At 55.6% G+C, this 25,919-nt stretch overlaps 9 protein-coding genes across 9 annotated transcripts; 5 read left to right on the top strand and 4 right to left on the bottom strand.

Annotated features, from left to right (window-relative positions):
- Window positions 1-3,809: 3,809 nt before the first annotated feature.
- Window positions 3,810-7,260, top strand: ACO1O0_003776 (uncharacterized protein; the record flags this gene model as incomplete). Its single annotated transcript, XM_083193219.1, has 5 exons — window positions 3,810-3,881; window positions 3,963-4,186; window positions 4,248-4,540; window positions 4,641-5,816; window positions 5,882-7,260. 5 exons carry the CDS (start codon window positions 3,810-3,812, stop codon window positions 7,258-7,260), a joined length of 3,144 nt encoding a protein of 1,047 aa, XP_083050167.1.
- Window positions 7,261-10,784: 3,524 nt separating this feature from the next.
- DHCR24 (FAD-binding oxidoreductase) lies at window positions 10,785-12,305 on the top strand (the record flags this gene model as incomplete). The annotated part of the gene is made up of 1 exon (XM_083193218.1): window positions 10,785-12,305. One exon carries the CDS (start codon window positions 10,785-10,787, stop codon window positions 12,303-12,305), a length of 1,521 nt encoding a protein of 506 aa, XP_083050166.1.
- Window positions 12,306-12,586: 281 nt separating this feature from the next.
- On the bottom strand, window positions 12,587-13,609 carry ACO1O0_003774 (chaperonin 10-like protein; the record flags this gene model as incomplete). Its single annotated transcript, XM_083193217.1, has 1 exon — window positions 12,587-13,609. One exon carries the CDS (start codon window positions 13,607-13,609, stop codon window positions 12,587-12,589), a length of 1,023 nt encoding a protein of 340 aa, XP_083050165.1.
- Window positions 13,610-14,857: 1,248 nt separating this feature from the next.
- Window positions 14,858-15,736, top strand: SKI6 (exosome non-catalytic core subunit SKI6; the record flags this gene model as incomplete). Its single annotated transcript, XM_083193216.1, has 2 exons — window positions 14,858-15,165; window positions 15,223-15,736. 2 exons carry the CDS (start codon window positions 14,858-14,860, stop codon window positions 15,734-15,736), a joined length of 822 nt encoding a protein of 273 aa, XP_083050164.1.
- Window positions 15,737-15,883: 147 nt separating this feature from the next.
- ACO1O0_003772 (uncharacterized protein) lies at window positions 15,884-17,346 on the bottom strand (the record flags this gene model as incomplete). The annotated part of the gene is made up of 2 exons (XM_083193215.1): window positions 15,884-17,143; window positions 17,197-17,346. 2 exons carry the CDS (start codon window positions 17,344-17,346, stop codon window positions 15,884-15,886), a joined length of 1,410 nt encoding a protein of 469 aa, XP_083050163.1.
- A 478-nt stretch (window positions 17,347-17,824) lies between these two features.
- Window positions 17,825-19,075, top strand: ACO1O0_003771 (Vta1 like-domain-containing protein; the record flags this gene model as incomplete). The annotated part of the gene is made up of 3 exons (XM_083193214.1): window positions 17,825-17,927; window positions 17,989-18,217; window positions 18,271-19,075. The coding sequence occupies 3 exons, from the start codon at window positions 17,825-17,827 to the stop codon at window positions 19,073-19,075; spliced, it is 1,137 nt and encodes a 378-aa protein (XP_083050162.1).
- A 281-nt stretch (window positions 19,076-19,356) lies between these two features.
- Window positions 19,357-20,334, bottom strand: ACO1O0_003770 (uncharacterized protein; the record flags this gene model as incomplete). The annotated part of the gene is made up of 1 exon (XM_083193213.1): window positions 19,357-20,334. The coding sequence occupies one exon, from the start codon at window positions 20,332-20,334 to the stop codon at window positions 19,357-19,359; it is 978 nt and encodes a 325-aa protein (XP_083050161.1).
- Window positions 20,335-21,150: 816 nt separating this feature from the next.
- Window positions 21,151-22,789, top strand: TIM50 (protein translocase subunit TIM50; the record flags this gene model as incomplete). Its single annotated transcript, XM_083193212.1, has 2 exons — window positions 21,151-22,116; window positions 22,166-22,789. 2 exons carry the CDS (start codon window positions 21,151-21,153, stop codon window positions 22,787-22,789), a joined length of 1,590 nt encoding a protein of 529 aa, XP_083050160.1.
- An 864-nt stretch (window positions 22,790-23,653) lies between these two features.
- On the bottom strand, window positions 23,654-25,384 carry ACO1O0_003768 (uncharacterized protein; the record flags this gene model as incomplete). The annotated part of the gene is made up of 1 exon (XM_083193211.1): window positions 23,654-25,384. The coding sequence occupies one exon, from the start codon at window positions 25,382-25,384 to the stop codon at window positions 23,654-23,656; it is 1,731 nt and encodes a 576-aa protein (XP_083050159.1).
- Window positions 25,385-25,919: the final 535 nt, after the last annotated feature.

Genomic DNA, 25,919 nt, shown 5'->3' with positions numbered 1-25,919 from the left:
CATCTCACCAGATGGTGTGATGCCCATTATGACTATCAGAGCATTCCCGGCGATAAACAAGTCTCAAGGGTCAACCGGTCCAGAGCAGCGTCCACCGACTAGCGCAACGTTGTCGCCCGTTGTTGGTTGCCGTTGGCTGCCGTTGGTTGTCGCTGGTCAGTGGCATTTTGTTGTTTCGAAACGCCACAGCAGCCGAAATGCCAATTGCAGAGCATGCCATGGCCATACTGCAGCGCCCAGCCGGCTCTCGAGCGCCCTCAACGCTGCACAGGAACCTTTGCACCTCTTGGCACGTATAGTTCACCAGAGTGACCAGACCTTTGGGGAAGAGAGAGAGGGAGCAGGGCACTTTTGGGGGACCACCTCTGCCGCTCTGTGCACCTTGGTTCACGACTTTGATCAAAGTCAGCCCGACCAACGACCAACGCCATTGTCAACCTCGTTATCAGCTGCGCGCGCGGAACGACCAAGAGGCACCGATGATTTGTCCGCGGATGCAACCGTGTTGAGTCGTTGACTGGTTGGCCAAATGGCTGTTTTACTTGTAGCGATCAGCCCCCCAACGCGGCCCCCCAACCTGCAACCCAATAGTACGTACTTTAGTATCGAACGGCACAAGCAGGAAGCGTGCGGCATGCCATCAACCCGGGACCTTGCCTCGTGGCCGTAGCCAGTCCTCTGGAGCTTCACCAATTGGCTGGGTTTACCCTTCCGGATTTTGCATCACCTCCCCCAATCGGTTCCAGATTGTAACCTTGTTTGATAGATTAACCCAGTCTGTCCAGCTGATGGGCCGTATTTAGGAGGTGGTGCCAACCTGCCAATCCCCGTCAGCCATGAAGCCGCGTCTTTCCGGACGCCGGTTCGTTGTCTGGCCACTTTGCCGCCCAGCATTCGATTCATTGCTGTACGGGTATAGGATCCTGTACGGTGCGAGGTCTCCTGTTGAATGTGGCAGCATTATTCGAGCATGTGACGAGGAGTGAGGGAACCCGTGCCGAGCGCGTGAGGCGAGCCTTGGCACCACGTTCAGTAGGTAATACTATTACTCCAACAAGGTCTGAGCGCAGCATCTTCCCCACGGGGAACAAATGGCCAGACTCGGCTCAGCACGTAATGGAAATTGAGATTTCCTCGTGCTGATGAGTGAGCCGTGAGGTTTCTCACAATCATCGTCGTCGTCGTCGTCGTCGTCGTCGTCGTCATCATCGTCGCGCAGCTCGGAAGGACGCTCCAGGGTGTTGCTCCGGTAATACGGGGTCCCTCAAAGGCCAAGGCTCATTCCTGATGGACTCTTCCGACCGCTGCAGTTGCCACCGCGAGTGTCAAAGCGGCCGGGCCCCCAAACGATATTCCGTTGGTACCAATGCGAGTCAACGACTGCCGCTGGGGGACGGGGCGAGACAGTGTTGGATGCGACCGAAGTCACCGAACGGCCCAGGCTCGCGACGCGGCCGGGACAAAACTATGGCCAAAGACGCGCCCGAACGGACGGTCCGCCAAGTCGACAATTTTAAACAAAGATAACGGTACGTCAGGTGCGCCTGGTTAACATTCCAGCGATGAGTTGGGCGACTCTGAGCAGGCACTAGATGGCCGTCACGGAGAGGCCAAAAGAGGAGCAGAAAGCGATGCTCGTACTGCAGTTGCTGGCCATGGCCCAAATGATGCCGCTGACCAGGCCGTGGGCGGTTGGACGTCGTGGTGGATGGCCGCCGGGGCCATGGTGATGTCTGAGGATGTCTAAGCCCATCTGCATGCCGTTAAACAAGGCTGAACAAGTGGACACGGGTAAGATGCTGAGACTTCTGAGGCTGGCGAGGAGGGGAAACAAGCCTTCATGTTGTCTTGGGGCGCAGTTTCCCCTCCACCGTGGCTTGACCATGCTGTTGGTTCTTCGGGGGCAGGCACGACCATCGCGTCGAGTGGCGCAATTGATGTCGTCAACTCGTCTTCCAATTGACTCCCCCGCTCTACGGAGTATGAGTCGACTCTATCATCCGCTTCTCGTCATTGTCGTTCGCCCGTCATGACTTCCGGCCCAAGTTCTGGAGGCTGTGTTGTTGCTATTGCCGTCTAGCCCAACTTAGCTACCATCCTACGAGTACAATAGAAACAGAAACAGAACCCGCCCTTTTATGACTGAACTGGACCATGGCGCCCAGGGTCGTTGACCATCGGAGTTTCGGGCGTCCTTTTGTCAGAATCGCCTAGTATGTGTACTCATTGCTCCCAATCTGGTAAGCCTCGCTTGGCATAATATGAGTCTTTATGATCATCCCCCCCGAGTTTTGAGTATTAAGAACAGTGAGACTGTGAGGTGTTACTTCACACGGATAGCGCAGCTCTTACTAGCATTTACCCCCGCGCTCCGCAACTCCGCGAGAGACAGAGAGCCCGGAGATTACGACATTTGCGGACTTAAAATCCTGACATTTGTCGCCGTGCAAAGGTGGTCCAGTCAAAGACCGGGCAGACCTAGTAACTTGTAAGAGTCGTCACCGATCTCTTATGGAGACGAAATCTTCCAGGGGAGGTATCCGCACGGTTGTCGTTCTGTCGATATACGCGCGATACGACACTGGTACCAATAGTACCTACCCTAAACCAGACAACATGAACTGCACCACGCCGGGTATCCATCAATGGAAGCCACAGGCAATCAATAATGTATTTGACAGCTTTAGAAGGGCGATATCAAAGATGTCATAAAGCTAAATATTGGACTGGTGTCGCTCCTCTTCGCCTCTAATTATTTTGGGGAATTTGAATATTACTTTGATTGCCGGGCTCCAATACCTGGTGATTGGCGATTGATTCCAACCCCTAAAGAGGAATAATACTGGTAAGCCAGTCGTATAACATGAGGTCAAGTGCCGAGTGCCCTTGGCTGACAACTAACATGTACTCATACTCGTATGTGTACAGGTGCTGAACAATAACTGTATGGGCAATGGAATGTTATAATGATACTATTACTCCGTACTCCGTACTATCCGTAGATCCAAAGATCTTGGGGAAGCAAGCCCTGAAGCCAGACTAATGTGGTGGGTTCGTCTCCACCATCCGATCGACTTGGCAATCCTAACCTAATTCGCTGTTGGGGACCCCTGAAGCTAAGGTGATCCCGCGGCCCGACGCCCTGACCAAGGAGGCCCAATGCTGTTCTTAAATCTTAAGATCTCTGCATCGGCAGCAAGCAATGGCTGGCATGAATCATGGATCATGGTCGCCTTAATTTATGAGATGATGCGCCACCGCGTGTCCCGGAGTCGCAGGTTCCCCTCCCGATTCGACCAGTCCATGAGTCCATGAGTCCATGAACAGTCGGCACCTCGTGCATGGGCGGGGCCGGGAGATCTGAAAAAAGCAAAGCGCCATGAGCTGTGCCCAGCTGAAAAGTCGTCGTTGGACGGCGGTGGAGCCTCATCAGCGAGAGGCTGGTCACTGGCGCAACGAAAAGTGCTTTTTCTCTCCGGCGCGGGTTGGCGCTCGCGGTCTACCGTCTGCGTGTCTTGCTCCTTGCAGATGCTGCCAGCTCACGACGACTCTGTACTCGTGTGTCGACATGAGTGGGAAGTTGCCTCCATCCGTGCTGGCGAAGCCAACACCACCAACGCCTTGTTGATTTTGGCCTCTGGTCTCTCCCGAGTCTCTGTCCCGAGTCTCTGTCCCGAGTCTCTGTCCCGTCCCACACGCATTCTCAGTTCAGCTGGCGCCTCAACGTCTCTCCCGCCGCCCAACACGGGCCTTCTACGAGTAGCTGCTGAACGAGTTTAAGCTCGATCGCGAGGGTCACTAACGGCCTAATGGCTGCTGCTATGGCGTCCGCCGCTCCACTCGAAGCCCGGGGCTTCCAGGACTTTCTCGACAAATTGATGGTGCGTCTTCCTGGGGGAGTGGACACAAGAGCCTCTCTCCCTCCTGCCTGCGTGGTGACGTTCACTGACCCCCCCGACTAGAACCAGGATGATGACCCCAGAGTCGGTGCTTCACGCAATGATTCAGAAGGCGGTGGCACCATCAGCTCCAATGGCAACAAAAGCGCCTCTCTGTCCAAGCTGGGCTCGACCTTCATCCCCATCGTCGTCTATGTCGCCGTCTGCCTCATCATCTTCTTCATTGCACGCCGTCGCTGCCATCGGGTCTACGCCCCACGCACCATCCCGGCCCTGCAAGCCCCCGAGTAAGTGTTGATGCCACCAGTAGTAACATGGAAGCGCAATGTCCGATTAACTCGACCTCAGAGCGCCCACACCTGAGTTGCCCGACGGCTGGTTCAACTGGGTCGTGCCCTTTTTTCGCATTCCCGATACCGTGGTGCTGAACCATGGCTCCCTCGACGGCTTCTTCTTCCTGCGCTTCATCAAGGTCCTGCGCAACATTTGCTTTGTCGGATGCCTCATCACATGGCCCATTCTCTTCCCCCTACACCTCACCGGTGGCAAGGGCAACACTGAGCTCGAGGCCCTGACTATGGGCAACATCCTCGACCATGACAGGTTATTCGCCAACGTTGCTGTGGCGTGGGTGCTATTTGGTGAGTTTTTTTCTTTCTCATCCTTGGAGTCGTGGCTCTCTACTCCTCGCCGTCGGAGGCTAACTAGCTGGGACAACAGGCTTCGTCCTCTTTACTATAGCCCGCGAATCCATCTACTATGTAAACATGCGCCAGGCGTACCTGTCCTCACCTTACTACTCGCAGCGCCTGTCCTCCCGCACCGTCCTCTTCACCAGCGTCCCCCGGCGCTACCTCGATGAAGCGCGCATCCGCAAGCTCTACGGTGACTCGGTCAAGCGCATCTGGCTCCCGCGGACCTCGAAGCACCTCGCCAACCTGGTCAAGGAGCGGGAGCAGACGGCGCTGCGCCTGGAAAAGGCCGAGATTGAGCTCATCAGGAACGCAAACGCCGTGCGGCGGAAGCAGCTGAAGAAGGCGCAAGCGAGAGGTCAGGACTCGGCGAGCGGCGGCTGGACTGCGTCGCAAACACAGGTGGAAAAGACAGAGGAAGGTAATGGGCGTACCGACTCGGTTCCAACCACGCAGACGGAGCTTAATGATGACCGTGGCGATCGTCTTGATTCAGAGCCGGGGCGCTCGCGTGGTTCTGATTCTCCCAGGTCAACGGCCAGCACCTTGGAGGTTGTGGGGGGAAACGAAAGGGACGACGACGCGCGCTCGGCCTCGTCCGACGAGTTGAGATACACGCATCCTTACGGCCTCAATGTCGACCTCCCGGATGTGCGTGGATCCGTAGCGGCCCAGTATCTTCCCGCCGAGGCCCGTCCCTACCACAGGCCCATCGCGAACTATGGGCGCCGTATCGACACCATCCGGTGGACACGCCGGCGTCTGCTGGAGCTCAACAAGAGCATTGCGCAGATCCGGAAGCGCCTCAGGAGCCCCCACTGCAAGACGTCCAACACGCTGTCTGCCGCCTTTGTCGAGTTCGACACCCAGGAGGCCGCCCAGGCTGCTCACCAAGTCGTCGCCCACCATCTGCCTCTGCACATGGCACCGCGACTGCTGGGCGTATGCCCTGACGAGGTGGTCTGGGATGTCCTGAGGATGAAGTGGTGGGAGCGCATCATCCGCAGATTTGCCATGCTCGGCCTCATCGTGGCGGCCATCATCTTTTGGTCCATCCCGTCGTTGATTGTCGGTATGATCTCCAACGTCTCCGAGATGGCCGACATTTTCCCCTTCCTCAGGTGGGTGACAAAGCTGCCCAAGCCCATCCTGGGATTCCTAAGCGGCTTCGTGCCTCCTGTTGCTCTGTCCATGTTCATGGCCCTGGTGCCTATCTTTCTACGGCGTACGTATCATCCAACCCCCGGTCCCATGCTACCTGGCCACACCGAAATGCTAACGTGACCCCAGGATGCGCCCGCTTCGCCGGTGTGCCGTCCCTTAACATGGTCGAGCTCTTTACCCAGACAGCCTACTTCGCCTTCCAGGTCGTCCAGGTGTTCCTGATCACGACCCTCACCTCGGCCGCTTCCTCGGTCGTCTTCAAGATCCTAGGGAACCCCATGATCGCCAAGGACGTGCTCGCCGAGAACCTCCCAAAGGCGTCCAACTTCTACATCTCTTACATCCTCATCCAGTGCCTGGCAAATGCCGCCACCGCCGTCCTGCAGCCCTTTGAGCTGCTCCGACAGGGCCTCCTCGGCTACATTGCCCAGATGCCTCGCACGCGCTACCGCCTGTGGCACACTATGCGCCCTGCCCACTGGGGGAGAGACTTTCCCGTCTTTGAGAACCTGGGCGTCATTGCTCTCGCGTACGCCGTCATTGCGCCCGTGATCCTCATCTTTGCCGCCCTGGGCATGTCGTTCACGCACATCATCTGGAGATACAACCTCATCTTTGTAATCCAGCCCGACCTAGACACCAAGGGGCTCTTCTACCCGCGGGCCCTCATGCATCTCACCGTGGGCATGTACCTCGCTGAGTTCTGCCTCATCGGTCTCTTCTTCGTCAACGAGGCTACCGGCCCGGCCGTCCTCATGATCCTGCTGTTCGTCGTCACGGCGCTGGTCCACTTCTCCCTCGTCCAGGCCATCTTCCCGCTGCTGCACAATCTGCCGCAGACGCTTAAGCTCGAGGAGGAGATCCAGGAGGAGGAGAGGCTGGCGGCAGAGGCAGCGAGGGCACGGGAGAATGACCCCGACGCCGCGGCGAACGGGGCGGCCAACAGCTACTACGACGAGGAGCAGGCCTTTGGCGACGAGGATGACGACCTCGGGCCGGGCAGCGATGACGAAGTCACGCACGAGCAGACTGGTACCAGGGCCCTCGAGGGCGCCAGCACCGTCCGCTCCACGGTCGGCTCCGTCCTTGGCACATGGCTCAAGAAGGCCACCAAGAAGCAGGTCCAGTCCCTCAGCCTCGACCTCCCCACGGAGCTGCGGCTGCGCGACCCAGACCCGGACGCGAAGCCCAACTTCTTCACCAGATGGCTCAACCCGCACATCCACGACGACTTCATCGCCATCCGCAAGCACCTGATGACGCTGCCCGACGAGCCGCCCACGTACGAGAACGACCCGCGCGCGACCTACTTCCCGCCCGAGGTCTGGATGCCCAAGCCCATCCTGTGGATCCCCGAAGACGACGCTCGCGTGAGCAGGCAGGAGGTGGCGCACACGCGCAAGTCGACGCCCATATCCGACAAGGGCGCGAGGCTGGACGAGTCGGGGCGTGTGGTTGTGCGTGTCGACGAGGCGCCCTTTTTGCAGCCGCGACTAATATTATAATACCCATATGAACGTTGATGTATACCCTATAGATATCTCTCGGTTAAGTCTTATTTAGCGATGCGGGAAAACTTAATATTTAATTCACCATGTTGATGTTATCTCCTTTGATTCCACGTCTGGCTAGGCGCCCGGGAAACTCTTGAGGTGGTGCCGAGGTTTGACAAGTGCCGGGGCCGGAGGACCCACATTCGGGATGATGCTGGGCATTGCCGGCCCATCCGTAGACCCCACGCCGTTTGACTACGGGATAGGAAATAACGAGTCGAGGAGAACTTACTGTCCTTGGGATTCTGATAGCACAGTGAAAGTTCATATCGACAGAGTGCACCCTGTGGCCCCCGTGGAGCCATACTTCCAGCTAGACTGATTACTGAACCAGGGCTCCTGTAAGTGCGTTGGGACGGGAAAGGAGATTGTGAGATGACTGGGATAGGCGACTATTGAGTTCTTGGCATCTCTTATCAGCTGGCTTGGAAACTATGGGTCGGGGGCCAATGGATTTGCGATGCAACCAACGGACGGGTTGAGGGTGAGAAGTATCCGTACTCTTGCGAATACATACAGTAGGTACTACTAAGTATTGAGGATAATATGCTGGTCACTAAGGCGGCTACCGAATCGTCTCACGCAGCCACGACTTGCTGGGACGTGGAGGCGCTACGCCTCCACCTGTTGTGAATTTATATCACGAGGCACAGATTGTTCGTAGGAGTCCTTCAAGTGTACATGGTATGTGCTGGCGGGAATACCCCCCTCGCAGAATGCAACGTCTCGTTTGACTTCCGGCAGCACCGGGCCGTACCGATCGGGTTGGAGCTCCCCGGATGCAAGGGGGGAATCTTTGAGGATGATTCGTGTTGGCCATGTGGGTTGGATGGCCAAGTACATGTACTACTGATGTCCCAGTCATGTGCCTGATAACAGCGGTAGTAGTATCGTGTGATGTACAATTATACAATTGAACATCCCAGCGGCAAACACTGTTCATTGATATTAAAAAGAAAGCACGGGTTATGGGCCGTATGCGCCTTGGCGCATCTTGTTTCCCTGGCCACGGGGATGAGGCTGCCAAGGGTGCGGGCGTTCCTGACTCAGAGTCTAGATGTCCTTGTGATCTTTACTCTGGTGGCACCTTGACAAGGCCCTGACGACGAACTGATTCGTTCACAATTGGCTCAGTTGTCTTATTCGAGGAATATCAATGCCGTCTGCGAGTCGCAACTCTTCGGGTCCATGGTCACATTACAGTCGAGCAACTCTCTGGAAAAGGGATAGGTACTCGGGCGAAGGGAACCAAATTGAATTATTTGCGAGTATGACGTATGGCAAGAGGCTCATTCAAATCGATTTAGCTGGGGCTGAAGATGCGATCACCGTTAATATCTGCATACGGCCAGCGGAACACGGAGGCACGAGGTCGCAAGCGCCGCTAGGGTCGCAAGGTCGCAACCAACAAGGCAAAGGAAGGCAAAGGAAGCTGCTTCGGCTCCGGCACGAGCGGCAGCCTCGGACCCGTCAATTGCTGTGTGGTGAAGATCTTGTATGTACTATGTAGTACATAGTGCTGCGGGGAACCAACCATAATACCTACCAATTAGGCCAGCGCGGAGCACAACGGCGGTCACGGCGATGCATGGACGGCTACGGATACACCAAGCCGAGGAGGACGGTGCCCAACGCCATTGGTCAAGTAATAAAAACACAAGACCGTACATGGCAGCTCGCCAAGGCAGTGTGATGAAGCATTCGTATCCGGAATACTTTCTGTATGACCGCCAGAACAATTTGTGCTCTGGCACTGATGGACTGACGGGCTTGCAAGTAATACGTATTACTCTGTACTCCATATCCTTCTACTGCCCCAAGGTAGGTAGTATCACCCCGCGCGCGACTAGGAGGTTTCCGGCCAGATGGGCACATCTACACGTGTGTATACCACCTACCAGAGTGTACGATTATGTAGATGTGTATGTGTGTCTTTGATCTGCTCCGCTGCATATCATGTATGCATACGGCGCAGCAGGCAAGCCGAGCGCGGTGTGGACGACGTCGTACGAGTCCTCGTACGGCCATCCAAGCACGGCGGCCCTATTGCATTCCTGCGTAGTATTACGGGACACACCGTACGTACGGCATCTCGGAGGGCGACAAACTGCCGATGAACATTGGACAACCTCGAAGGAGCGAGCATGGATGGGACTTGTGGTTCCCTGACCAGTGATCGGCGACTCGGGTTCCTGCACCCAATTTCACCAACAAGTCGCGTGCCATTTCAGTGTCCCACCGCCTCCCCTTTTCAGCGGGTTGGGCGCTCCGAAGATTGATGAATGTGTGATGGTTGATCTGTTGATGCATATCCTATTACTTGCTGCATAGATCTTGGCAGTCATCATTCCTTTTGGCTTGTCCCCCCCACGCGGTGCATCTCCCGACGCTGCTTTCGAAATGCCCATGTACATGGTACTGTGTAGGAGGTGCGTATACGGAGTACCGTACTAGTGCTGTCATGTCGGCCACAGCCGCAAATGTCCGCTGGGTTGGGGATGGATGAACTGGGCAATCCAAGCGTGGGATGAGCCTTGGCGCTTTCTCAACACCCTCCCCTGGTCTCTGCCATGCATTGTTGCTGATGCTCCAACCAATCACTGGGCGGCTGCCTTCCTCATTAATGGAGAAGTAGGCCTTGATTCCTGGCCATTCTAACCGGTACTGGCCAGGCATATTACTGATCTTCCATATCCGTATCCCCCCCCCTCACAGGAACGGCAATTGGGCGGGATTTCCCCCCATTCTGATCTCCACTCGTCCTGAATGACGAGCTGTCAAAGATAAAAAGGAGGGCATTGCTTGCGAGCGCTAGAGCCTAGAGAAGATGGCTTCCGCGGGCCCCGCTCCATCTTGGTGCCCAAGTGGTGCCATCGGGGATCTGGCAGTGCTTGTTCAACGGCGACGACTCCGCGAGGGGGGAACGCAATGGTGACTTGTTCTGCTTCTCGCTCCACCTGACACGCGTGTCCGTGTGGATCGGGGGATGTATCCGGTGCAGTATGGATCCCCGTATCCGACTCGTCCAGCCTCGAGGCCCTGGACAGCCGTCGTGACTCCTCAGTGCCTCGGGGCCTCGGGATGCAAGGGACCTTGGTATTAACGAAAACAACAGGCTACGCAAATGCCGGGGGTGGGGCTGAACGGGGCTGAACGGGGCTGTCATGGTTCGACCGGGGTCGTATCCGTTCAAGTCACGGCTCGCCTGACCGTCCAAATGATCCAATTTCCTCCCTGGGTATCCGTAGCGTGCTTTTTTGGAAACCACTTCGGCTACATGATCTCGTATGTACTCATGATTGTACAGCAAGGGACCGTGGGACGGGTCTGGTGTATCCGGGTGGAGGCCGTACAGAAGGGTGAAGCCAGAGGATGGATACACACATACATATAGGTCAGTGTAAGTCCACCGCGAGCCCAGCATGATGGCCGTCCAAGGACTTGCACCGAACCGATCTCGTCGGTAAGAACTCATCATGTCCCGCATCGTCAAGTCGCTCGCGGTTGGGCTGTCTCTGGTGAGCAGCATCGCCGCCGTCGATACCTGCTCCACCATCGAGGCCGTGGCCCCCAGTGTCGACGTCGTCTACCGCTTCCACCCCTCCTATACCACCACCTCGAACGAGTACTGGTCCTCGACCTGCGCCACCCTGAAGCCCTCCTGCATCGTCTACCCGACCTCGCCCCGTGATGTGTCGGTCATCCTCGGTGTCCTGGGGGCCAACTTCAGCGCCTCCACTGACGAGCCCTTCGCCGTCAAGTCCGGTGGTCACAACCCCAATAACTACTTCTCCAGTGTTGCCAACGGCCCCCTGATTTCCACCGAGCAGCTGGACCACGTCATCCTCAACCCCGAAACCGGTGTCGTTCGCTTCGGCCCTGGCCTTCGCTGGGATGATCTGGCCAAGTCCCTTGACGGATCCGGCTGGTCCGTCGTAGGTGGCCGTATTGGCAATGTCGGTGTCGGCGGATACATGCTCGGAGGTGGGCTGTCCTTCATGTCCCAGCAGTACGGATGGGCTGCCAACTCTGTTCTCGAATTTGAGCTGGTCGTCGCCAACGGCACCGTCATCACTGCCTCCGAGACCAAGAACCCCGACCTGTTCCGGGCTCTCAAGGGTGGCGGCAACAACTTTGGCATTGTTACCTCCTTTACCGTCCAGGCCTACCAGCAGGGCGACGTCTATGGTGGCGTCATGTACTTTGCCCACTCCAAGAAGAACACGCCCAAGCTGCTCAAGGCCGTCCAGGACTTTGTCAAATACAACGACGACGACAGGGCTGCTGTGATCCCGACCCAGGAGCGCGCCGGTGGTGGTCTGGTCGACGGCTGGTTCATCTTCATGTTCTACAACGGCCCCAATCCCCCCGCGCACATCTTCAAGAACTTCACCGATGTGCCCCATCTCATCGACAATCGTAAGAAGCGCTCCATGTACAACCTTGTCAGCGGCAACAACTGGGCCGTCCTCAAGGGCCAGGCCTACGTGATTGGCACCGAAACCATCCCCATGCCCGACGCGTCTTCCGACATTGCCGTCTCCATGTTGCCCACCATCCACGAGCACTGGCGCAATGTCACCTCTGAGGTCGCTGATGTCTTTGGCGTCGTTGCCTCCATCGCCTACCAGCCGTTTCCGCGCCGCATCGCCGAGGTTGCCAAGCAGAAGGGCGGTGACCTGATGGCCTTTGATGACGACGTCGACCGCATCATCATCGAGCTCAACTTCAGCTTCTCCGTCAAGCACGACTACGAGAGGATTGACAGGGCTCTCCGGGATATCTACGAGGGCGTGCGCGAGAGAATCGTCGCCTGGCAGAAGGACGGATCTCTGCCCGCCAATGTCTACCTTCCTTTGTTCATGAACGACGCATTCTACCCCCAGGACTACTTTGGCAGGCTGCATCCCGAGGATGCGGAAATGGCCCATGACCTGGCCATGGAGCTCGACCCCGAGGGTCTGTTCCGTGAGAGGACCGGCGGTTGGAAGCCATAGATGTGCCTTAGAATAATAAACAGGCTGTATAATGATTGAATTCTTCTTGCCGAGTTACTCATCCTTCCAATCAGATGTCGGTCTGTGTAATGATTTGAACTTTTTTATTTTGATGACCATCGCTCACTTTTGCTAGTAAAATCACATCCTGGGATTATGGATACAGCAGAACTATTCAAACATCGACACATATAAATAACACCAGCTATCCTTCCTTGATCGGTACCATATAGCCCAATATTAACACCTGACCAACTACTTCGCACTGACTGGTCCAACATTTAATCCATCACCAGTACGTTCCGGAAGCGGGGCTTGCCCGCGATGAGGTCGTCCACAGCCTTCTGCACATCGGCAAGAGGGTACTTCTCGATGAGGCACTTGACACCGTGATTCCTGGCAAAGCGAATGGCCTCCTCACTGTCCAGCGCGTGGCCGCTGGGCCATCCATGAACCGAGGATCCGTTAATGATCAGCGAGACCGTGTCGATCTCGACGGGGCCCACGGGTGCAAGGCAGAGCAGCTTGCCGCCGGGTGCTAGACCAGGCACCAGGCCACTGACGCCCTTGGGGTTGGGGGCAGTCTGGACAATAATGGCAGCACCGCCGAGCTTCTTGAGCGCTTCGGCTGCTTCGGTGGTCTTGGTGTTGATGTAGTGGTGAGCCCCGAGTTCCTTGGCAAAGGCAGCCTTCTCGTCGCCAGAAGACAGGACGGCAACTTCGTATCCCATATGGCGGGCGAACTGGACAGCCAAATGACCCAGGCCACCGAGGCCCTGGACGGCGACGAGGTTGCCCTGCTCGACCTGCATCTTGCGGATGCCGTTGAAGGTGGTGACACCGGCGCACAGCAGAGGAGCCACCTCGGCCGGGTCCATGTCTTCGGGGACGCGAACGACGGCCTCGGAGCGGAGGAGGGTGTACTCGCCGAAACCGCCATCGCGGCTCACACCATTGACGGCGCCGTTGTCGCACATCTGGAACTGGCCGCGCGAGCACTGACGGCACTGGCCATCATGGCCACCATGCCAGGGCCCGCCGACGCGCTCTCCGCCAGAGAAGCGAGTGACACCAGGGCCAACCTCGACCACATCGCCGACAATCTCATGGCCGGGGACACGGGGGAAGGTGTCTCCGAACTCCCCGCCGGCAAAGGCAACGTCGGAGAAGCAGACGCCGCATGCGCGGACCTTGACAAGGACCTCCCCGGGTCCCGGGTGCCGAAGCTCAACGTCTTGGAGCTTGAAGGGCGAGTTGACCTTGGGGAGGACAACGGCCTTGTAGGTCTTGGGGAGAGGAGCCATGGCGCTAGTGTGGGGGTCTTGCAAGGGCAGATACAGAAACTCCTCGAGGGTGCCTTGTGAAAGACTAGTGTTTCCGGCGATGTGTAGGATAAAGCTCAACTCGGGACCGCAAACTAAGGTTATATATACTCGGCATGCTACCCACTTGGAAGCAGCTAGATGCCGAGATTTCTAATGATTCGTCATGATTTCATGGTGTCGCCGGGGCAAACTCTCGGGTATGGGCACTGGTTGTCCATATCTCCGCGCCTGGTGCGGGCGAGATACTAACACCACGGAGTTTCGGGAGGTCTGGAATCTCGGAGTTGAGGGATGGTGATACTAGTGGATCATGGGATCGGAGATGTGAGGAGCCAGTTCTTCCAAAGCCGACAACCACTTGCTTGAAGAAACTTCCTCTCATTGCCTCTCATTGGTCAACCAGATGAGAAGTTCACTGTACTCCCGACTTCATACACGTCTACCTAGTATTCTGATGCCTCTTTATCTGACCACCCTTTCTAACTATACGACCACGCTTTCTGACTATATGACCACTTTTACAAATATCACGCTCTGCCTCTGACTGCAAGGCCTGTGTCGTACAATACAAGGCCCGGTACTGGCTGTATAATAGCGGCGTCACATTTTTGCGACAGCCTACCGTTGGTGGGGCCTGCGAGGTTTGAATTAATCGATGTTAATGTTATCGTAGGTACGTACGAAGTACGTACGTAGGTTGCTTGCAACTTGGTGTTAGCGGGGCATGTATCCGTATCTAATGGAACAATATTTTTGACCACAACCTAAGTACGTACTTAAGGTACGTTGTAGTTAATCCGGAATTTTGATGACAAAAAGGTGGTCGTTTAACCATGGAAAAGGTGGTCAAATAAACAAGGCATATTTTGATCCAGCTCAGTAATTAATATACGAGTAGAAGTTGGGGAGCAAAACAGATAATATGAATGTCAAATCAGGCATATCAAATACCAGTGTTGAACATCTTGGCTGTCCTGAAAAGGAATTATTATTATTACGAGTACGGAGTACGTACAGTTGGAAAGTTATGCCTTCTATACCTACGAGCACGTGGCTTGACCGCTTCCGCTAGCCACATTTACCAGCTCCAGCCACGCTGCCAGATCTTGGACTGGCCGACCCCACCACCATCACGAGAAATTTCCAATCGGGCTTGCATCCAATTGTCAACTTCAGCGCCGGAACAACCAGCGTCAAGCTCCACCTACTTCGAATCCAACCGACACCATGCCCCTCGACACATCAACGTACTCATTGGCGCTCCTCCGCGTCGACGGGCGCCGCTGGAATGAGCTCCGCCGCCTGCATGCCCAGATCCGAACCCAGGCCGCCGCCGACGGCTCCTCGTATCTCGAGATGGGTCACACAAAGGTCATGTGTGTCCTAACAGGCCCGTCGGAGCAGCAGCAGGGCCAGCGGCGCGGCCAGACGAGCGGTGGCGGGTCTGGTCAGCGCGACACGGCGTCCATCAACGTCAATATCGTCATTGCTGGCTTCTCTTCCGTCGACCGCAAGAAGCGAGCCCGAAACGACAAGTGAGAGGACTTTGAACAAGGATCCCCAGATATTCTGTTTACTGACACAAACCACAGGCGCATCCAGGAACTTGAAATCACCATCGCCAAGACCTTCTCCTCCATCGTCCACACCCATCTCTTCCCCCACTCCACCATCTCCCTCGCCCTGCACGTCCTCTCCTCCGACGGCTCCCTCCTCGCCGCCCTCCTCAACGCCGCTACCCTCGCGCTAATCGACGCCGGCATCCCCATGTCCGACTACATTGCCGCCTGCACCGCTGGTTCGACGTCTTCCTACTCTGCCGGTGACGACTCCGCCGACCCGCTGCTCGACCTCAACACGCAAGAAGAGCAGGAGCTGCCTTTTCTGACTGTCGCTACGCTCGGATCCACCGATCGAGTCGCTGTCCTTGTGTGCGAGAGCCGCGTTCAGGTCAGCCGTCTCGAGGGTATGCTGGTGGTCGGTGTCGACGGCTGCAAGCAGGTCAAGCAGCTCCTAGACCGTGTCATCAAGGAAAAGGGCGTCAAGATGATCCGTGAGGGTGCTGTAGGCCGAAGCGACACAATGGCCATGGACCTGGATGAATGAAAATAGTCCCCGCCAACACATTGGTCACAGTCGGCTTTGGGACGTATCATGTGCAAAACAGCGATCAGTTCAAATGGTACGCTACAAGCTACTCCTACCGGTACAGAACTTCCTTTGCTTACAGATGATCGAAACGATAGGGCCAACTTACAGCTCCTCATGCACAATCTTTTCGTCCCCGCTCTCTTTAAGAGCCTCAGTCGTGGCCTCTGGCTCCGAATCTGTTGCCTTGGTCTCCTTGGAGGAGACCGTGGTGGTCGAGGTTTCCTCACCTGTCCGTTCAAAAAGTATCTCCAGGGTCTTCTTCTCGCCCTCGCCCATACGGATCGCATCAATCCAGGCCTCGACGCTCGCCAGACCGAAGTCTCCTTCATAGTGTCTCCACCACCTCCGTCGGACGTTGATTGCGACCAGCTCAACCTCGCCACTGAGATCGAGCGCATCACGGAGACCCGCTTCGGAGGCAATAGGGGAGGGGAGGGAGTAGAAAGGGAATAGGTGCCTCTTGCCATGGATGTACTTAGCGTTGAGCCTAGAAAGCGAGCTCACAGCCTGTTCTCCCTTCTCGGAGGCCTCAGAGGGCACAACGACTAGAAGACAGGTATGGGCATTTGGCTGGAGACAGTTCTCCTGCAGCATCTCGTATGACGAGATTGAGTTGATAGGAATCGAGGTCGAGGCAGTCTTGGCGGCAGTGGAGGTCGTGGAAGAGGACTCGGAAGTCTCCTCAGATTTGGGCTCTGCGGCCTTAGGCTTTTCCTCCTCGGGTTTCTTTTCCTTCTTCTTGTCGCTCTTGCTCTTGGGCGGCGCAGGATCCGGGTTAGGCTGGCCAGCCTGCTTCAAGAATTCGACCATGGCCTTCTTCTTCAGCTCTCCGTCGTAGACGACAGGCTTCGCATCAGCACCCGCGGGGATGAGAACCAACGTAGGAAACTTTTCAATGCCAAATTTCTCCACGGCCGCCTTCTCCTTGTTGCGAATCTGTCCGACCTTGATGATATCCAGGAAATCAATGGCAATGCTCCGCAACAACGCGCTCGTGGTTCCCTTCTCGGTGAAAAGCAGGGCCTTGGGTCCCTCCTTAGCCACAAAGCCGTCTATATCCTTATCCGTAATCTTAGTCACATAATTGTTGATTTTATTGACGACTTCGTCGGTGATTCCCGAGGCAGTGCGAGGCCCTTGGTAGTCCTCCACGACTGGCTTCCCGGGCTTCTTGCCGGGACGGAATGTCTTCAGCGTGGGAAACCCCTGGACACCCTGAGCCCCGCAGAACTGCTTGTTGGCATCGTCGTCACAGTCGATAGCAGCTACCTTGGCAAGGCCTTCGAGGTTTCGGGCGGCCTTTTCGTAGGCGGGCTTGAGGTTCTGGCAGTGCCCGCACCAAGGCGCGTAGAACTCGACAATCTGGCTTGGTTAGCGTGTTGGTTCGGTTCGAGATGCTCCAGAGGCTAATGTACCGAAGTATAGTTGGACTTGGTGATGAGACTGTCAAAGTTACGGGCGTCCACCTGCAGCACCGGCGAGGACTTGGTGTACATGCCAGCCTGGGCGGATGGGATCGCCGCGAAAGCGGCAGTGAGAGCCGCCACGAGCGTGGGATGATGCATCGTGATGCAAGGCGAGGTAAAGAATGAGAGCAATGTGAAAAGGTGAAAAATCGATAGAGTAGTAGAAGGAGTGATTAGATAGACATTATATAGGCAACTTTTTCGCCAAGTGTCATGATCTGGCCGGGCGGCTGGACAATGGGGTGTGGGTGTCTTGTTCAAAAGAGGCCACGGTGGAACCCGGCCCATGGCAGGGCCCAGAGCTTCGAGGACCCCCGCCAAACCCGCCAAAGCTTGAGCCACCCATCGGTTGAACCACCCGTGGCGCGAGCTGCCTGGACGTAGAAGAGGGGCATTCTCTGTGGCACTGCCTCCTTGCCAACCACAGGAAACGTCATTCTGATCTGCGCTCACTCCTGCCTACGTCGATCCAGAACACCACGATAAAGCTACGATACGAAGACCAGCCTGCAATTTTGGCGCTACAGTAAACATAATCAACCGCTCCAGTAATCCATTCGTTGTCTTTCGAAACAAGATGGCAGATCCGCTACCTGCCGCGCTCAAAATCCCCGAAGTCAGTCGCTTCATCAACCGCGCCAACCAGCTTCGCTCCATCAAGCCTGCGATTGCCTACTGGTGTTCGTCTCATATCCCCGAACGCCCCCATCATTCCCTTGAGACTCACATGCCCTCCCCCAGGCGAATACCGCGCCGTCAATCAAATCGTCGGCAAGAGCCTCCACACGACAGGTGACGATGCCTTCGCTTATACCAAGACTCTCATCGATCGCCTCGAAGCCACCAAGGTTGAACATGCCACGGACGATTCTATTGTAGACAATGAAGCCGCGAAGGCGTACGTCGAGCAGTTTGCCCAGCAGACCTTTGACCGCGCCGAGCGTACTATGCGCGCCAACAAGGTGACGAGGTGGGTAACCCCCAAGAACCCCAATACCCCAAACGCCAACTAACAGGTATCAGGCAAACAGCCGACACGTTCGACGCTGCCGCCACCTTCTTCGACCTTCTTCACGAATGGGGCGAACCCGAACCTGAGGTTCCCCAGAAGATCAAGTTTGCCAAGTGGAATGCCGCGCGCATTCTCAAGGCCCTCCGTGAAGGAAAGGACCCCAACGAATCGAACCCAAATCAGCCAGATGAGAAGGAGACCGAGGATGGAAACCAGCTTGACCCTAACGACCCCGATGTACAACAAATCACATCGGGTGTGACACCACAGCCTGCCTCTGTCCAGGAAATATCCGACAGTGGTGAACCTCTACCAGGCCCGCCTCCACAGCTGGAGGACTACTTCCCGCAGGTTCCTCCCCCACCTCCAGTCCAACCATCTCACCCCATTGAGCCTCCTTCTGTTCCTTCATCTATCCCGGGTATGGCTTCGGAAGGCCCTCCTTCAGCCTCCTCTCAGATTCCTCCCCAGCCATCACCCCAAATTCCCACGAAACTGCCCTCTCAGTTCGCACCACCGCCCTCAGGGCCAACACCAACAGAACCGTCGGCACCGCCCACCTGGGCCGCACCTTCGCCAACAGTACCCCCGCAACAACCCACCGCTCCGGTATTCACTCCTCCGGCGGCCCCCGTACCCGCCCCAGCTCCAGTTCCGGCTCCAGTCCAGAGTACTCCGCCGCCGGTGGCAATGGCCAAAGACCTTGAGAGAGCTCAGAAACATGCCAAGTGGGCCATCTCTGCGCTCAACTTTGAGGACGTACCCACGGCTGTCCAGGAGCTACGAAATGCGTTGGCCGCGTTGGGGACCCAATAGCTTGGGTGGATGGTCACAAACAGCAAGCGTGAGACGTAGAGACAGTGTAAATGATCCTCAGTCGCAAGTATATAGAATCATGCACAGCCGACTTCTTTGAGATGCCACCAAATGCCGAGAGCGTTTTAGAGACTGCACTATTTTATTGATGAATAGCGTTGCTACAGTACACTGTGGTCGCGAAGGACCACTTCCAAGCTCGTTTCATGCCCTGCCGATCGCAAAAAGAACATCAATCAATACCCAACCAACGCCAGCCTGTTGCCCATTGTTCCGTTTCGTCATGCAGAAATCCAGATGTTGTGAGTAAAGCCCGGTATGGGCGTAGGAATTCCATCATCAAATGTAGCAGCCTTGTCCTTGATTTCCTTATCATTGTCGTCCATGGAGTCTGTCCATCCACGCTGGGGACCCCAGCATATGTGATGCCCCGAGTGGGTGGCAACATCAAGTAGGCCTTGCATCATGGCGCCCCTCTTCTTAACGCTAGGCCAAGCGTCGAACTCGAGCGTATTGATAGCGGGCATAGCCTCCATCACACCGGTCAGAAGCCTGCGGCTGAAACCCTCGTAGAAGCCCTCTGAGCGGCGAAAGCCTTTGAAGATGCCGTCGCTCGGGTCGCACTCGACGAAGACGATGAGTTTCTCCACGTTGACACAGTCGCCCAGTCCAAGCGCGTTGTTAACGACCCATCCTCGGGGTGGTGCGTTCCAGCCGGGCCCAAGACGCAGCTCAAGCGATGTGATGCACTGACGCTGGTTCTTCTTCAAGCGAGCGAGCAGGGGTCGCTTTGTCTTAAAAGACCGACCATGATGTGTCGGAAAGACCCGGAACGCGCGTGTACTATAGAAGTAATGGGTGGCCTCGTCGTGGAGTTGTCTGTTCACACGCATGAGTCCCAACTTCCTATGGTATCGCTTATAGTTATCGGGAGCCAGATCCACAACTTTTTCTGCGCCCTCGTCGTCGAAGTAGTGCTCGTATACCTTAAGGCGCAACTCCGACGGCAAGGATAAGAATGGGAAAGGCTTCGACGGCACGCGGCGCGGGCGACTAAGGGGGGTGAAGGGAGTATCGAGAGTGAGAGACGCGATGGGGATACTATTGACCTCGTCCTCGGTGTCCACCTCAGAGGCGTGGGCGGAAGAGTAAGTAGAGTTGAGGGGAGTCGTCCGGGTCGAGGACATTGGCGTGGAAGCATTGGAGGCAGCCTGGGCTCTCAAGCCACCTCTAGCACTGCGAACAGGTCGGCGGACCATGTTGAGGCTTCCGTAGTGAAGAAGTTGACGAGGTGGCGAGTCGGCGCAAAGCTATGTGCGGGGCTATAATGGGTGGCGGAGAAACTCGAGATGCAACGATCGGTCGCGAACCTTGAGCTGACTGGCCAACTCCTGGCGCTTTGTATTGTCCAAAATTCGGTTCAATAGGCTATCGTAGGTCACTGGAGACAGAACGCGACGCAGAGGGTGGTTCCATGACGAGGTCACGGACTCAATGGGACCACCCTCTAAAACGCAATAGAGGCAGGCATTTCTGGTGCCTATGTCGTCGCTTTTGGTTGGAAATTGGCAGATATTGATTTTAACTGCTCGGCAGAAAACAGGAGAGAGGAGTCTCTGGTGTTGGAAATGAGGGGAAGTCTAGAAAGGAAGAATATGTAATTGAGGATGGTTGCATTCACACCGATATCACAAACCAGAGGGGGTCGACCAATGGGGGGCACGTGAGAGTCTTCAGCATTGACCCGCCATCCTGGTCCAATCAGTGGCCGATGTCGGTGCAGCTGTGACGCTATCGGGAAAAGAGATAGTCCGTCAACCTTCTGTCGCAGATTCGGGGGCGCCTAAACCGCGGTAGAATCCCCTCCCAAGCTGCCGGAACCTTCCAGGTTGCGGCGCGAGAAATCTTGTTGGAGCTCGGCCATGAAAAAAGAGCATCGCATCACCATCTCCAACTCGGGTACCAACGAACACGGCCCCAGACTAACCATGTCGCCGTGAGTCAATCAGACAAGACTTCTATAATTATCACATTCGAACATTCAGTCGTCGACCTTATCTCCCGTCCCATTCAATATGCTGTCCAGGCTGGCGCAGGCCACCCGCCTCGGTCTGAGGACAACGCGGGTGGCGCCAGTCGCGAGCTTTCGTCCTGCCGCAACAGTTATCTCTGTCTCTCCTTGGATTCGCACATACGCAAATAACAACAAGAACTCCGACATTGCCAAGGACAACGAATCCAAAGACCAGTCGTCAGAGCCATCCAAGGATTCGTCGTCTGGTTCCGCCGACAAGTCCACCCCCCACGATGCCATCCCCGGCGAGTCCTCGAAATCTGCCGAAACCCCCAAGGAGGACGAGCAAATACCGTTCGACAAACTGCCTGACTTAACCCAGGGTATCCCTTCTACCCTTGAGGCTGAATTGGAGAAGACCCAAGGTCGATCCAAGTCCGACTCAGCTCTACAGGCCGTCGACCAGGAACAGCACGAGCGACGGGGTCGCGGGTCAAAGGAGTATATGTCGACCAGTGAGCGCAATCGCCGCTGGTGGACACGGTTCCTGCTGGGAACGACCGGTGCTGGTTCTCTTCTCGGGCTCGCGTACCTTGGCCGCAACTGGGATGACACTATCGAGGCAGACCGCCACCCCGACATTCCTAATGGCTTTACGCCCTCGCTATGGTGGCAGCGTGTCAGGGCCCGTCTGAGTGAGTCTGTGTCTTACTACCAAGACCCGGCCTTTGACAAGCTGCTTCCCGACCCCGACCCGAGCTTCGAACGCCCCTATACTCTCGTGATCAGCTTGGAAGATCTTCTTGTTCACAGCGAGTGGTCCCGTCAACACGGTTGGAGGCTGGCAAAACGCCCCGGTGTGGACTACTTCATTCGCTACCTAGGCCAGTATTATGAGTTGGTTGTCTGGTCCTCCACCTCTTTCGGCCTCGCAGAGGGTATTGTGCGCAAGCTCGATCCTTTCCGGTTCATCATGTGGCCCCTTTTCCGTGAAGCTACCAAGTTTGAGGATGGAGAAATTATCAAGGTATGATCTGTAAACAGACTGTTTGTCGCTCCATTTCTAACCTATGTAGGATATCTCGTATCTCAACCGTGACCCGTCCAAGGTCATCGTTATCGACACCAATGCCAGCCATGTCCGCAAGCAGCCCGAGAACGCCATCATCCTTGACCCGTGGACCGGCAACCCTGACGACAAGGAGCTAGTTGGCCTGATTCCCTTCCTTGAGTACATTCATACGATGCAATACTCCGACGTTCGCAAGGTGCTGAAATCGTTTGAGGGAAAGAACATCCCCACCGAGTTTGCCCGGCGCGAGGCTATTGCTCGCAAAGAGTTCAACGCCCGCATCCAGGCGGAGAAGTCCAAGCATTCCAAGCCTTCCGGAATGGGTGCTCTAGGTAGCATGCTTGGTCTCGGCCCCAACAACATGAGCATGACGGTGTCGCCCGAGGGTGAGCAGAACCCCAATGAAGCATTTGCACAGGGCAAGATGCTTCAGGATATTGCCCGTGAGCGGGGCCAGCGCAACTACGAGCTCATGGAGAAGGAGATCCGTGAGAACGGCCAGAAGTGGCTAGAGGAGGAGAAGGTCATGAACGAGAAGCTCCAGAAGGAGGCTATGGACAGTATGTTCGGATCGTTCGGCGGCTGGTTCACGCCCAAGAAAGAGGAGGATGAGAAAAAGAAGGACTAATGACTGGTGGTGCTCCGACATCTCCACTTACCATTTAACCGAACCCTACTAATCCACCAAACTTGTATAATTGCCATTTGACTAGCCGGGCAGGGAAAGGTGCCCGGCGGGGGACCAGTTCGGGTCGTCTTCCTTTTGTCAATGGGGGACCTGCATATAGACTTGGCATGTATGGAGAGGATGGGGGGGGACGCAGAGCCCTGCAATCACGGGCCGCTTTTCGAATGTATATTACTGTATGAGCTAACGCGAGCCGAAGAAGACGGCTGCCCCGATCCTTGCCCAGTATTCGTGCCCTACCATACGTATATTACCGTTTCACGTTATGCACTGGATACCTGAGAGTGAGACTGGACAGATTGACCCGAATATCAACTCCCACGAGGATATGATGCCCCCAACCGGCAATTAAAACGTTTATTGAGTCTTCGGTGTGGATCAGGACGCACTGGTGCTCCTCTGGCTCGTGGACAGCGGCATGAACCCTTCCCCTCAACCTTGACTACGACTAACTATTAACAAACAAAATACGAATCAACAGGCTCTACGCTGGTGATCAAAGATGGGATGGGCCTCGATATTCCGAGGAGAGAGGCTCATCTTCGTCACCAGTAGAACTCGACCTCCCGCCATTCCTTCTGGTTGCGCGACCTTGTAGCATGCTTCTCCGTCTCGATATTCGGGCAGACAACAAGTTGCCTATCAGCTTCCGCCAAGCTGTAGGTTATGTGCAGTGCTAACACTAGGAGATCCCACCAGTTGCTCCAGTAGCTAGTTCCAATACAAATGTAGGTCCAAGAATTGTTATATTCGTGTTCTTTGTACGTGCAAACCCGTTTCAGGTATATTGCTGTCTATGTCCAGTCATGCCTTTACGTTTCCTTTCCCTATCGCTGATGTCTTTGTACTTCGTTGCTTCATTTCCTGTAGGCGTCCAGGCACCCAGGGGACAAGCTGGCTCAACAGTCCGTCCACATCGACCCCATTCGCCTCCATGGTCATGACAGCCACGAGCGTCACCACAACCACCAAGATGGAAAAGTCCAAGATATGTGTCAGCCACCAAAAGTGATGTCTGCCCAACCGGCAATCGGCGTATTCATACTTCCACTCCCAGCTCTCAAAGTCGAACCATAAGCTGAGCAGCCCGGCATTGCCGCTAAAGTCGCCCATCATGCTGCGCACGGTGATCTCCCGCCGGCCGGGTAGGCCCAGGTTGGAGGGCAACTCCTGAGCTTGAGCGTGCTTCCAGAGCTTATGCTCCCATGACCTATCTTCTGGGCCCGTCCCATTCGTATGATTGACGAAGTGGTACGTGTCGCAGCCCGCGTGGTCATGCCCATTAAGAATGAGACCTGGGCGACCGTGACCATTGCCTGGCGCAGCTGTGTTTGCGCTCACGCCGAAAATCCCTTCAAAGAAACCCTTGCTTGCATCAGCGCTTAGCAAGTATTGCTCCTTCACGCCTCCTCCTTCTGCAGACGGGTGGAAGTCAAAGAATGGACCGTCCACACACACGCCTTCCGGCTTGTAGGTGGGAATGTGCGTTAGTACAATGGTGAACGCTCCCTTGTACTCAACACCATGCGAGTGACTGATGACCGAATTTATAAAGGAATAAGTGGCGTCTTGAAGCACCGAGCTATAGGCTGGAGTATCGAGGTTCATGTCGTTGAGAACCACAATGCGAAGCTCCGGTTGCAACCGACGAGAGTCTGGGTTCGTGTCGTCGTCGATGATCGTGGCATTCAGCTCGGGGTCAGAGACGGGGAGCTCAAAGCGCAACTCGTAGTTGGCCTTGCCAAATACGCGCTCGAACCGTTCCATTCGTTCCTCGGTCAAGTCGCCAGCGTATCCAATGTCGTGATTCCCAGCAACATTCAAAATCCTCTTGGCCCAGATCTCCTCCCCCGGCGAACCATCCAAGATCCCCGAGATGTCGTACTCATCACTAGGATACTGAGCCAGATCGTCAGGAAGTCTTTCGCCGCCCTTGAATGTCCTGTTCCAGTACCTCCTCCCTCTCTTCTCAAACTCTTCGTCGTCGATCCACTGGCTACCGACCAGATCACCCAAAACCGTGACATGCGTAGGCTGCGTCCACCAATGCATCGTGCGGTAAATATGCGCCAGGTAGAAATCATTTCCGAAAAGGTCGAAGCGCTTGCGGACGGATTCCAAGATGTTTGGGATGTCTTCAAAGTACAGGTCGACAGTATCGTGCAGCGTCATCCGTATACGTTCACGGAAGGATGAGTGCTCGGTGCGAAATATCAGATGTTTCACAATGCTCTTCAGATGTGGGAGATATCCGTAAACCTCCGTCGGAATGGAAGTGTCGCCTTCGAGCTGAGGATCTCCTAGCGCAAGCAGCCGAAAAGGGGCAAGGTGCTCGATCGAAGAATCACTCCCTTCACGTTCGTAATAAGGCCAGTGTAGCTTCTTTGCCTCTTCGAAAGCCTCCTTCGGATCCCTTGACGGAAGTGGGAACGCGCAGCCATTGAAGGCTGGGTAGAGGTAGAGATAGACGGTGCAGGCTACGGCCAGGGGCACCAGTAGGCTTAGGCTGCGACGCAGAAAAGCCGCGACTGCCATTATAAATGGCCAGGGCTTCCAGCGGGCCCGTAACACGCTGGAGGCTGACGAGGTGGCGTGTGTTGCCGTCGTCGACGACGGATACTAGTGGAATCCCAGATCGAAATCAGGGGTCCTGGGGTCGGGGTCGATCGCGTCTGGCGTCGCATCGCTGTTCTGCTTAGTCAGTATCCATTCACCAAGTTGCCTACCCTGGAAAGGGACGCGAGAATGTGGTTGCTCTCACCATTTTATCTCAAAGGAGCCGAATAGATAGCATATACTAACACTGTAATCTAACTAGAAAAATAAATTAAGAACTGTGTGAATTATTCTGTGGACTAACGTCCCCTATGTCTCTTACACTGGACTTGCACCTTGGATCTGAAAAAGCGTTGGAGCTCGCGCAAGGGTGATTTTGATGCTAAGAATACTGGCCCTATGAACACTAGCGCAATGCTTTCTTAAGTATCTAACCAATCTATAGCGATGAATGGAGGGATATTCGGAGGAAAATTCGCAGTGCACCTGCCAGCGTAAAACAGAGTCACAAAAA

Source organism: Amphichorda felina, assembly GCF_050947745.1.
Source record: "Amphichorda felina strain 45539 chromosome Unknown scaffold_4, whole genome shotgun sequence".
NCBI classification, from domain to species: Eukaryota; Fungi; Ascomycota; class Sordariomycetes; order Hypocreales; family Bionectriaceae; genus Amphichorda; species Amphichorda felina.
Note: the sequence above shows the minus strand (reverse complement) of the source record. Positions and strands in the feature narration are given on the sequence as shown.